General features: G+C 36.7%; 1 protein-coding gene across 1 annotated transcript; it reads right to left on the bottom strand.

Annotated features, from left to right (window-relative positions):
• Positions 1-4,807: 4,807 nt before the first annotated feature.
• On the bottom strand, positions 4,808-11,426 carry LOC115007301 (complement factor H-like). The gene is made up of 9 exons (XM_029430109.1): positions 11,287-11,426; positions 10,903-11,082; positions 10,141-10,246; positions 9,722-9,798; positions 7,918-8,109; positions 7,587-7,775; positions 6,446-6,631; positions 5,859-6,038; positions 4,808-5,151 (listed from the first exon to the last, which is right to left on the bottom strand). Exons 1-9 carry the CDS (start codon positions 11,354-11,356, stop codon positions 4,961-4,963), a joined length of 1,371 nt encoding a protein of 456 aa, XP_029285969.1. The 5' UTR covers positions 11,357-11,426; the 3' UTR covers positions 4,808-4,960.
• Between the last annotated feature and the right edge of the window lie 974 nt (positions 11,427-12,400).

The raw sequence follows: 12,400 nt of genomic DNA, 5'->3' as shown, positions 1-12,400 counted from the left end.
CATAGTTATCGTGATTAGACGTATATCTGTTTTGTTATTTGTGTCTGTATTAATATTTAAACTATATTTATATAATTTACAATTTAAATATGTTATTTAAAGATAATTTAATTAAACCAAATCAGCAGACATTTCCTTTTTCAACAGATAATAGCTAGGGAAAAGTCAGTGAGTAAATTGAGATTTACCTTTAGTTTAGCTAGCTAGCTAGACATGTTGTTTCAAGGAAATTCTGCATTACCGTGACAGTATTTTTAATAGGTTAAAACAGATGCCAAAAAGTCAGAAACAACATTTTCTCCAAATATGTAGTTACTATGTTTTGTCTTCGTACGGCAGAGTTATGCTCTACTGTCAGCATAATTTAACACACATTGTTGCCTGTTTCTTATTCTTTATGTCCACTTTTATTATGCAATGTATAAGGACTGTAATGTGTAATGGCTCTGTACAATTAATATAATATGTTAATATTATTCAAGTTGCTACATTCAAACACTGGAAACAAAAATCAGTTTTACGCAACATCCTCACAGAATCCAAAGGACCTAAAAGAATATGGACATTGACAGAGAAAGTACAAGTTTACGCGTTATCGGGTTGCAATTATGACATTTTCAGCTATGTCTACTGCAGAGTTACACAATATTTGCAACATGTCTTATGGCAAATATTGTGTAGCATGTTAAATTTTCCAACAAATGGTTTACAATAAATAAATAAAAAGTCTTTACCTCTGCAAGAAGGGAATGGATTATCCCACTGTCCATCTTCACCACATGTCAGCGCTGAACTTCCTGTCAGATATTTCCCAGGAACATCACAGATAAATGTGATTAAGTGACCAGTAAGTATGGGATCGCCATTTTCTGGTAAACCTTTTACAGTTACCGCTCCATCTGAAGGCGGGGGGGCACATCTTGAAGCTGAAAACAAACCCAAAGGCAAGATTTTGATGTGGAAATACACCCATTTCATTGGCCTATAATAGTTTCCACTTTTGTGACCTCATTCCTGAAATCCTGCTACATGATCTTATACATTCAAGGGGCAACAACAACAGTAGTCATTCAACCTACAGTAGCACGTTTCCTATTGGACTGCCCTCGCTTGTGCATACATATCTGATGGTTGGACCTGATGTAGTTTAACCAGGTTCACAAGTGAAATGTGTCACATGACCTCATTGGTACTCAGCGTTTTTGGTCAACAACATGGGAAGAGAAGAGGAGATTACACACATTGTCACACATGATGGCACAGTACTGTAAAAAGGAGGGTTAGAGTTGGGGGTTGGCTCATCCAAAGTTATTTTTAGCTGCATACAACACTTATAACTATAAAAAGAAAACAATGACAACAACACTGAAGAGCTACAAATAAAACATTTATATATAGATGTTAAAGGTGCAATGTGAAAGTTATGGCCAGAATTTTAAAAACATTATCAACAGAATGTGAAGAATGTGACAAAGTAACAGTGTTGACGTTACGTCAAAGATGTGATAACTTTACAACGATGTATTGTGTTGCAGAGATTTATACTGAAATGATCATTTGACGAGCCCCGACCTGTCTTGTAATACCACTTGTTCCTCAAGAGGCGATAGTGAGTCCCTGTAGTGCCAGTCTGCCCTCATTACAGAGAACAAAGAAGTAGAGCTGCATTGAGGAATTGTCAATAATACATCCATGGTCTTGTGCGTTTTGATAGTCTGTTTATTGGATTAAATCCAAAGTGGCAGAAACGAGAAAACAACTCGCACCCACCCCTCATCCTCCTAGCGCCAGGGGACTACTTTTCTCAGAGTAGAGCGTGCGATGGCTCAGGGAGACGATTCTTCAGTTAGCATTTAGCTCCAATTTAGCCAGCACAAACCCAGCATCAGGGGTCTGATCCCAGGGGACCACCCCGACTTCTTGGGGTGTTCTCCTGGACGCGGTGAGGAAGAGACGAAGGTGCTGGACATTTTCTCGTTTCTGCCCCTTTGGATTTAATCCAATAAACAAACTATCAGAGCGTAACCATACAGCCCCTGGTTTGTGGCACAGGCAACGTAAACTATAGTCTGAGGCCACATGTGAAGATTATAACACAGCTCTGTTGTTTGTAACCGGCTCTCAGAGTTTCAGCAGTTTGGTCGAATGTTGCGTATTCTTGCCCTGCTGTTAGTTAGTAGTTGGCTTTCTTTTTTAAATGTATTTTTATAACTTGATGGACCCAGTAGTAGAGGTGAAATGCTGTGCAGGCATTACACATTGCACCTTTAAAAACCTTAGAAAGAAACATAAGAATGGAGAGCACAGAAGAGAATATAACAAAAACATATATTTAAGAGGAATTTATAGAGATACACATTATTCTTCTTGTATCTATGAGTCACGCCGCAAAGAAGATGAAGTGTTGCAAAATCCTACTTTTTATATTACACAAATGCCCATTTTTAGAGTTATATGTAAATAAAAGAAAAAAAGAGTCTTATTTATACAAATATCATTTTGAGACAATGGTTACATCCCTCATGTGCTAAGTCTTCCTGTAATAAGGCAATAACAGAAATCAAACCATGCAACTTACTAAGAAGTCTTTCTCTCCTCTTTGCATTCAGTACCCTCCATTTTGTCTAAACACTGTTTCTTCACAAAGTTTAATTATAACTATTCCGTTATTAAAAGACTCCTACTCACCATATTGTGATGAATACACTTTCACGTTCCCCCACAGTTGGAGAAACAGAAGGATTACAGACAATAGCATGATTTTTTGACAAACATTGTTTTCTGAGCAGAATTGCTGTGTGCTTGAGTCCTTAGGGAGCACTAAGGTTCATAACGAGGACTGCCCAGTGGGATTGTACAATGCATGTCGCACTACAACACACCAACTCACACTGTTTGCATTACTCAACGTTCCAGAAGGGCTCATACAGCCTCTTTTGTGCATACAACATATGTGTTCAGCAGCCCTTCAATCAAATTCTTAAATAACTGTAAAGGTATTATGTTCTCGGCAAATAGTTTAAAGTTGTTTAAATTAATTTGAAGCTATAAATAACCTCCTGTGTTCCATGTGTTATTAGTTTTAGTCCACCAAAACATTGAAGTTTTGGTTAAATGTTGAAAAATGCTTCAAGTCAGTGTTGACCTTTTCACTGTTTGAAAGATAAGTCTGGGGATTTTCTATACATGGGAAAAAAATGGGATTACAAATCACACAAATTGACCCAAACAAACAATACATTAAAATCCCCCAAAATAGTTTGGCTGATGTGTATTTTAAACCTTAATTAGACTTTTCTGATAATATATTTCCAGGTTGCATATCTTCTCTTTTCTGCTTTTTGGTGCGTATGTTGTTTGAAAGACGCATATAGGTCTATAACACAAATGATGACAGAATGACATTAACAACTGTACAGTATATAGCCGTATATATGTACAGTATAGTATATAGCCGTACATATGTACAGTATAAAACGGACATGTCAAATCAAGCAATCTGATTGGTTCTTAGCCGTGGTATAATGAGCGTATATCACGGGTAGAATTGTAGTTACTTTTCACAACAAGGCAGTATCCCTCCGCGTCTGAGAAAAAGCTACAACCGTTACAGCTGTTAAATTACGTCCGTTAAGAAACAAACTTACAAAGCTTTACTCTGGAGGAGTGGATTGATCAGTGCCTATCTCCAGAGAAAACAGCCCCTAAAAGACGACATGCAGAGCTACGTGAAGAGCAGCTGTTAGTGTTGTTGCATAGCAACCACCTCGCACTATGTTTTGTGCAGAAGGCAACGGAGGGACTATTTTATTTTGAACATCATTATTTTATAAGAAAAACTATTTAAATTGGAGTGTGTATTTTTCTTTCATATTGCCACACATGGTAACCGTTTTATAGAAGCAATAGCTCACTTCAGACCGTGATATATGCTCATTATATCACAGTTAAGTGATATGCTAAGTGGTAAGTGCTTCGCGTCGGGCCGAACCACGCCCCTTAACTGTGATATAATGACCATATACCACGGCCTGTCGTGAGCTATTGCTTAATTATATAACAGTATATGACGTGCATATTGAAGAAAAGACTTCAGTGCAGCAGGAGCAGGTAAACTCTACTTTCTGAAACTGACTCCCACCGAGGAACATGAATTATTGAAGGCAGCAAGCTGAAAGTTGTAGGGTGTTTACTGAACATTAAGCTCTGTTTTCACGATGAACAATTCTAACTATAAAACATTTCTTTGTGTAATATTCAATGTTTTGTTGAACTGTGCATCTGCTCAAGGACGAGAACCACCTGCTTACTCGTTGGCAGGCGTAGCTTCTGTAGAAAGAAAATAGTTCTTACATGAAACCGAACACAAGGTCTCGTAATTATTTCGAGTAATCAGATCATAATTTTTGGAAAGAGACATTGCTGTTGAGTTTCTCAAATGTATTCTTTTGGTGCTTTGAGCACCACAAGCCGAGTGCCATCTAGTTTCCTTATATTAGAGAAAAGTCAGATATAAATAGCACTACAGGTAAGTGGAAGAATATGTCATTTTCATTTTGGGGTGGACTATCCCTTAAAGACCGTTTGTAGAAACATTCATAGAAAACTCTCTTGACTTCTAAGATCAATCATTATCAGGAAACTGGGCCCAAGTTGGTAATTTATTGTGGTACATTATTATTTTGGATATTTCTTTCATCTTCCAACAGTTTTCTTCAGAAAAGCTGACTTGAATCTTCCTCTCATCATGTAAAAACTAAAAACTGGACAAATACTTTACTCTCATAGAGGCAGAAAACAGACCAAATGAAAATATATGTTTTATTAAAATGGCCACACATAGCACTGGAGTATAGACACTGGATCAGGACATAACTTGTCTAACTCTTTACTTTGGTTAATCATGTACATGTTTGTCCAGGCAGCTTATGGTTATGACATCCAGTTGACTAAAAAAGCTTTACTGGCAAGTTGGCAGGTCCATCACACCATCAACACATCTCTGACGCATGCTCAATCTGCCGTTAGGCCTTCCTGTGGTACACCTGAACTGGATTTCATCAAGATGGGTTGAATACAGTTTATTGTCACTGCCATAATAGAAGTCAATATTATATGTGCTCATGGTTTGTCTATCCACAGTGCAGGGTTCTGCAAGAGATAATGGATACATAGCATTTTATTCATCGGATCCATATGTAGTTATTTGACAAAAAATATATTTACAGCTTGAAAACTAAGCACATTGTCTGAAATGTAATCAGTAACTTGTTCTGTTACAATGTTCAACATATAGAGCATTACTGGACAGCACACTGTTAAACAGATAGGACGTTTAAATTGCCTTTATTTTATACCCTCTAAGGTTGATTAAGAACCTACATATGACTTTAAAAATAATGCTGCACTCCTTGCTTTAATAAACATAAAACTTATTTTGATCACTACAGTACATAGTTATAGGGATTAGATGTTTGTGTGTTTCTAATTAAAATATATTGAAATCAACAATCTACTGTTCAAATATGTCATTAAAAGGTAGCTTACGCGAAACCAATCACATGACTTTCACTAGTCAAGAGCTGAGTTGGCAGTTAGCCTACTGTTACTGCTTTGCTAAGCTAATTATCTTCAGCAGGAGTTTACCTGTTTTTTTTTCTGCATTATGATTGAATTCCTCTGCTGCCTCATTTCATTACTTGGACTATCTCCCCTGCTAGCTCTGACTTGATGTATCTTTAGCTGACTAGTAACCATGTAGTAACTCTGTTTTGGCTTTGTAGGGCAAAGTTGTGTGACGCATTGTTGCCAAAATCAGTTTTCTCAACATGAAAAATGTAAAAGGAATTGTAACTTACTGAGGCATCTCATCTGTCCACTCCATTTACCATTGATGCAGGTTTTGCGAGGCTCACCCTCCATGATGTAGTAGTTCTGACAGATGTATTCAACCCTTTCGCTATGTCTGTACTGGAAACGAAGACTTTCCCGGGTGTCTCCATTTGCAAGGTTTGGTGCTTTTCCACAATTCAAAGGAGCTAAAAGAATATAAAAAAACACAAAAATAAACACAAATGAGTCATTTACCGAAAAAGCCCTTTAGGTCTTTTTCTTATAGAAGTCTGTATATATGTACACACTGCCAGTTTATTAGGTACACCTAGTGACAACTGATACAGTCTAATACAACAGCTCTGCAGCAAATCCTACCTTCATGAAGGTTTTAATGTTCAAGTCTTGTTCAGACACCTTTTTAGAGAGGTGTTAATTTAACTTTATTTAATTGTAAGTAGATTTAATGTTAATACTAGGTGAAAATGTCTTAAGTTACAGTAATTTTTTACAAAGAAAACTAATATATACTAGGAAAATAGCAGCAGAAAGATAACAGGTATGTAAGACGTTGATGTAGAGGAGCAAGGGGACATGACAGAAAACGATTCACCTCCGCATGTTGGGAAGAGATCACTCCACTGTCCGTTTGCCAAACATTCAATGACGTCATTCCCCCGGATAAAGTCTCTTTGATTGCGGCATTCAAACCTCAAATGTTGTCCTTTTCTTAGTTGTTTGTTTGGTACATATGTGTTGAGGCGTACGCTGTCTGATACATCTGCGACTTTGCATTTTTCTGTTTTAAAAAAGAGCATGTGATAAATCAAGAGTTTCAACAGTATAAACGATAGCAAACTGGATTTAAGATCTGACTTTTTGGAATTCATCTTAAGTGACCAAATCTTTGTAACAACAAAGATACAGGAAGGGGCATTACTTACTGAAGTTTCAATCTATGTAGATGTTTCCTTTTATTAATGAGTATTACTAATTTTTATGCTAACAATAGATCACATTACATTGATTTTATTCCGGCCCACAAATGTACTGTTTTGGTTCACCAACACGTCTGTCATAGCATCATCATGTCACGGAGCAAAAAAAACAACTTAAAAGCCACTGTTACCTGCTCAGCACCAAACAGCAGGTAAGATAATAGCTGGTGAATGTAGTGGAGCATTTAGCTTCTAAAGAGCCACATCATTTTGGTATAAGTTGATGGAGACCAAAGCAGAGCTAAAAGGAGAGTTAATATTGAACTTTCATTTGCCAGCTGGCCAGAAACACAACTCATGTGTAAATAAGCAACCCTTTGCTAAGAATTTCTTCATACTAACTTAAAATCATTTTTGTCAGTGTTGTACCACAGCTTGTTTCCGCTGCACACAAATGACTAAAAAAATAAATCAATGATTGCAGGTTTAATCATTAGTGTATACATATAGCTGCTTAAGGGCAAATGTGATATAAATGCCTTTAATATTCAACTTTGGCTCTGATCAGGCTTTGAGTTTAATGTGACCATATCTCACATGTAAACATCCATCTCCTGTATATCTAATAAACTTTTAAATATTTAGGTTTTGTCCTCATCTAATTACCATACATGTTTACTATCTTCTATGAGTTCTTCTGTGAATATATGTACTCTCTAATATTAATCAATATTCAAGTTTGCCTAAAAAGATGGGTAAACTCAAATATGCAAAATTGATGTAAATGGGATCAACCGCCAATGAAAGTGAACCTACCAGCGCAAGTTGGAAAGGCGGCATTCCACTTCCCAGTTTGTAAACATTCAATTTCTTCAGAGCCATCTATTGTGTATTCATTGTCGCAGTAAAATCGTAATTTATGTCCAACCTTCATCGTTTCATTTGATGGTGGTTGTCCAGCTACATTGAGTCCAGGGAGCATCACGCCAGGATCACAAGTGATGTCTGGAAAGAATAAAAGAGATATTATCAAATGAAAACCTTTTGGATAGGGGTTATGTATGTATGCAGTCATTTTCGTGTGTTTTAACATACTTATAAAAAAGTATTGCATACATATTGTGTACAGAGTTATTTTTTAAATTACCTTCACAAGAGGGGAATGTTTTGTCCCACTGTCCATCTTTACCACATATCAGCACTGAACTTCCATTCAGATATTTCCCAGGACCATCACAGCTGAATGTGAGGAAGCGGTCAGGAAGTATGGGATTGTCATTTTCTGGTGCATTTTTTACTATGAGCCCTCCATCTGCAGACGGGGGGTTGCAGCTCAAAGCTGAGTACATGCAAAAAGTCAGTCAGGTCACTGAAGCAATTTTTTTTAGTAAAAAAAAAAAATCAAAGTATCTAAACATGTTCTAGAAACCCAAATAACAAGTATGAACCTGAAAATTAGCATAATATGTCTCCTTTAAAGGTTCTATGTGTAATTCTGAGCCACCTGCACCAAAGAAATAAGGGGCCGTATTTCACCTCTAAACTGGGTCCATATTTTAGTTGTAGTAGTTTGGCATATATATCTAGTTTGCAGTTCCCCTGTGCTGTGGCTGAACTCGCGCTAACTAGGCTGTTTCTCGGGGCTGCCGACAGCGCTGCACTCAGCGAAACAGCCTCCTGGCAGCTGTGAGGACGAGGCGAGGTGGTGCGGGAGGTTTTCTCGTTTCTGCCACTTTGAATGTAAACCAATAAAAAAACTATAAAACACAGATGGAACATGTCTGTAATATTTACAAGCGAGCTGTACTTCTTCTCCCTCTGTACTGAGGGCAGACTGGAGCTACAGTGACTCACTATCACCTCTAGAGGAACAAGTGGTATTACATACAGGACGGAGCGGAGCTAGTCAGTTAGACTGCTGTTTCAGAAGATATCTCTGCTACACAACACTTAGACGTCTTTGACGTAACATCAAAACTGTTACCTCTTCACATTCTGTTGATAATGTTAAGGTAAATGTTTCAATGTTTTAAATTTAAATTTTGGAATATCTTACACATTGAACCTTTAGCATAGAAAACACAGGACTTTTCTAAATAATGGAAAATTGAGCATTTGAATCCTCTTTTAATGGTCACACACATGTATCCAGTGAAATGTGGACATTTATTAGGCATTTAACCCATCCTAGTATTAGGAGCAGTCTCCTTTAATTAATGTAACAATCCCTATCAGTTAATACTATGACCACCACTCCGGTCTTTTTGGTATGGTCGACAGGTATTAAATGCTAACAGTACCCATTAGCCTCGGTTGTGGTTCCGATGGAGAAGAAGCCAGTGAGAGTCGCGGACAACAACTCAAAAAGCTTTGACATTGCAGTTGTGAACAAAACACATCACCATAGATGCTGAATTCACCCAAAATTGACCCAGAACATTATGGGTGAATTGATTGAAGCTTCAGATTGTAAAATATGTTTTCTCAACATCATAATCTTTTATCTGCCGTTATTGGCGCACATAACGGTGATTGGATGTTTTTTGCCAAAATGCACCTTGGGAGTCGTAGTTAACCTCTCCCCCTTAGTTTTTACATACAAGCTTGTACCTTTGAGTTTTTATCAAAGAAACACATACTTTATAATGCTGTTTTGTACTGATGATTCAACCAAGAGAGTTTCATGCCAATCCACGCCGTAGAAGTGCTCCAACTATGAGTCATTTAACATGGTGTGTGTGAAAAATGAATGGGACTTCAGCTTCCTGAAGCAGGGCTGCCTGTAATAGCTCCTCTGACTTTGCAATTCTACTGAGATGCTGAAGAGCCTATTCTGTTTCAATAAAATAAAAGCTTTGTTTGTTAAATAACAAACAAAAACTGTCTATGAAGTTGATAGTTATTGACATAACTTTGAACAACATTGCTGCTGTGTGGTCACTAAGACTTACGTTCACATATTGGCACGTGATGGGTCCATTTGTCCAGAAAACAAGTCCTGGTGTCATCCTTACTCACCATTTGATACCTGCAAAGAACATTATGAGATAAAAACACCATCAGAAAAATTACCATGGGAAGCAAAACAATGTTAATATCTCTTTTTTATTTCAACACGCCCTATTTATCATTTATTAGCAGTATAAATACAACTAACATATGGTTTATAACACACTATAATATAGTTAAGAGCACTCTGCCTCTGAAATATGAATTTAACATATTTTTTATTATATACGATATGTGTTTGTTAGACATGCAGCTACATTGTACAACATTTTGTATAGAGTTTTAAATGATGTAAATACTGCTTATAAAGGCTGTGTTGCCATTATGTCTAGTTTCTATAAATCATTCCAGATGCACATACCCTTCATTACAAAAGTATTTGATTGTTGTTCCAAAAACAAAGTCTTCACCGTGGGTAATTTGATAATAGCCATTTGGAGTGTCATCAGGAAGTACACATGGCTTTACTGAAAAGAAAAAAAAGATTATATATCAACCACAGTTTCTTAATAAGGTGATTTTTAAAAACCCTATTTTGAACTTTTTTCTTTGAGGCTTCATTGTTGAATTTTAGTCAAAAAACTAGCAAACTGACGTGATCTTTTTATTTTGACAATTACATTACATTGTGTGGCAGCCATATATATATATATATATATATATATATATATATATATATATATATATATATGGCTGCCACACAATGTAATGTATATATATATTATTGATTTGTTGCTTTGAAGAAGCAGACTGATGTCTAGTTACCAGAAATTGTTGTCAGCAACATAATATAAAACATTTTCAACTCTCTCAGTTCCATCTGATTAATTACTTTTGAAAGTGAAGTGAAAAGTTATTCAGGTATTTCCAAATGTTAGCATGCACAGGTATGGACAATTAATTCTATATAATTACAGTTGTGTGAATAATCCGTCAAACTACCCTGGACCTTTGGAAAATTGAAATAGATCTTTTGAAAATAAAACTTATAAAGGATTCACATTTGTTGTAACCTGCTTACTGAAATCACCCAAGTTACATTACATTACATTACATTACAGTTAATTTAGCTGACGTTGCAACATAATGAATGAAGAGTCGAGCAGAAAACCATTTAACTCACAGTAGCACTTTCCATGACGGACTGTATACCACCCTTCGCTTATACATACATATCTGATGGTTGGACCCGATATATAACCAGTTTCACAAGTGAAATGTATCACGTTTCCTTCTTGGTACTCAGCTTTTTGGGTCTCCTCTGACACATGGGCGTGAGGAACATCTGGGAGCTTTGAACATGCTAACAAACAGCAATATGGGAGAAAAAGAGGAAATTGGACGTTTTCTCATTAGTGCATATCACAACATGTAAATTAACTTTGAGACTACTGTAGACTATACTGCAGGTAAACCAACATCACATGCATACACTACATCCCCCTCCCTGTAACCTGACAATCGTATGCACTTCTGAAAAGTGAATATTTTAAAAAGTCTGTCTTACCATTCTGTGATAAAGTAATTTCCACGCTCCCCCACAGTTGGAGAAACAAAAGGATTAAACACAATTGCATTTCGACGAGCAGCTCCGCAGTGACAAAGTCTAACTGAGGTCAACTCCTATATATTTGTCCCCAGCTGCAGACTTCGTAGAGTAGCGAGGGTCGATACATTGATTGCACAAGAGGCTGCACGAACACAACATGACGCATCGGCCAGACACACAGGACACACTGTTCACATAAGCAATACTAAAGGTTCCAGAAAAGTTCATGTTTTGTGCAATAATAATCAATGTATAAACTTTTCATAATACATTGCCTTGGTATTCTATCAAATCAATTCCTAAATACTTCAAGAGAGTCTGCTTTGCAACCACAAAAATACATTATATTATTAAAATAACACTTTCTGAAAACATAATACACTTTTGGGAGAGATGTCAGGAAACATATATGATAAATCACATTAAGTTTGACCTGATAGGAGCAACAAAAAATAATGTAACTAATACACATCTGCATTAATGTCAGTGTCAATTTTCCACATCCGCATTAATGTCAGCGTCGCTTGTATGTAATGACATTGACCTGGGTGAATTTACATCATTTGAATATCTTGCTATTGAGCTCAAAGCAGAATGATCTTTGCTCATCATCACATTGTACAGGCCACCAAAAATATTCAGAACTATTTCTAGAGGAATTATCAGAGCTGATTTCACTCAGCATCACTAGATGTAAAAGAATAATCCTGCATGGAGACCTAAATATTCACGTAAATAAGAAGAATGATCCCAAGACTATTGAACTTGAAAAGTTACTAGACAGCTATGATCTAAAACAAAATATCAGTGAACCCACTCATCAGCATGGTAACACGCTAGACTTAGTGATAACGACAAGGCTGGACATCGATAAGGTCTCAGTAATCGAATTACCAATATCTGACCATCACTGTGTGTGTTTTGATGCTAACCTACTCTTAACAAAGACCAAAAGAGAGAAAGTGGTCAAAAAAGAATACTAGATGACACAGCAGTGGAAACATTCTCTAACATCATGAGATCATTTCAGCCATGCTCAGACTGCTCCTTAAATCTCATGGTTGAAAATCTA

This window comes from Cottoperca gobio, chromosome 4 (assembly GCF_900634415.1).
Source record: "Cottoperca gobio chromosome 4, fCotGob3.1, whole genome shotgun sequence".
NCBI classification, from domain to species: domain Eukaryota; kingdom Metazoa; phylum Chordata; class Actinopteri; order Perciformes; family Bovichtidae; genus Cottoperca; species Cottoperca gobio.
This window is presented reverse-complemented; position numbering and strand designations above follow the sequence as displayed.

Bases quoted from the DNA above. Each gene is read 5' to 3' on its own strand.
- LOC115007301 (XM_029430109.1), bottom strand. From the start codon at position 11,356: ATGCAATTGTGTTTAATCCTTTTGTTTCTCCAACTGTGGGGGAGCGTG. The intron at 9,799-10,140 runs GTATGTGCATCT...TGTTCTTTGCAG, and splicing joins AAATACTTTTGTAATGAAGG to GTATCAAATGGTGAGTAAGG. The intron at 6,632-7,586 runs GTAGGTTCACTT...TTTTTAAAACAG, and splicing joins CGCCTTTCCAACTTGCGCTG to AAAAATGCAAAGTCGCAGAT.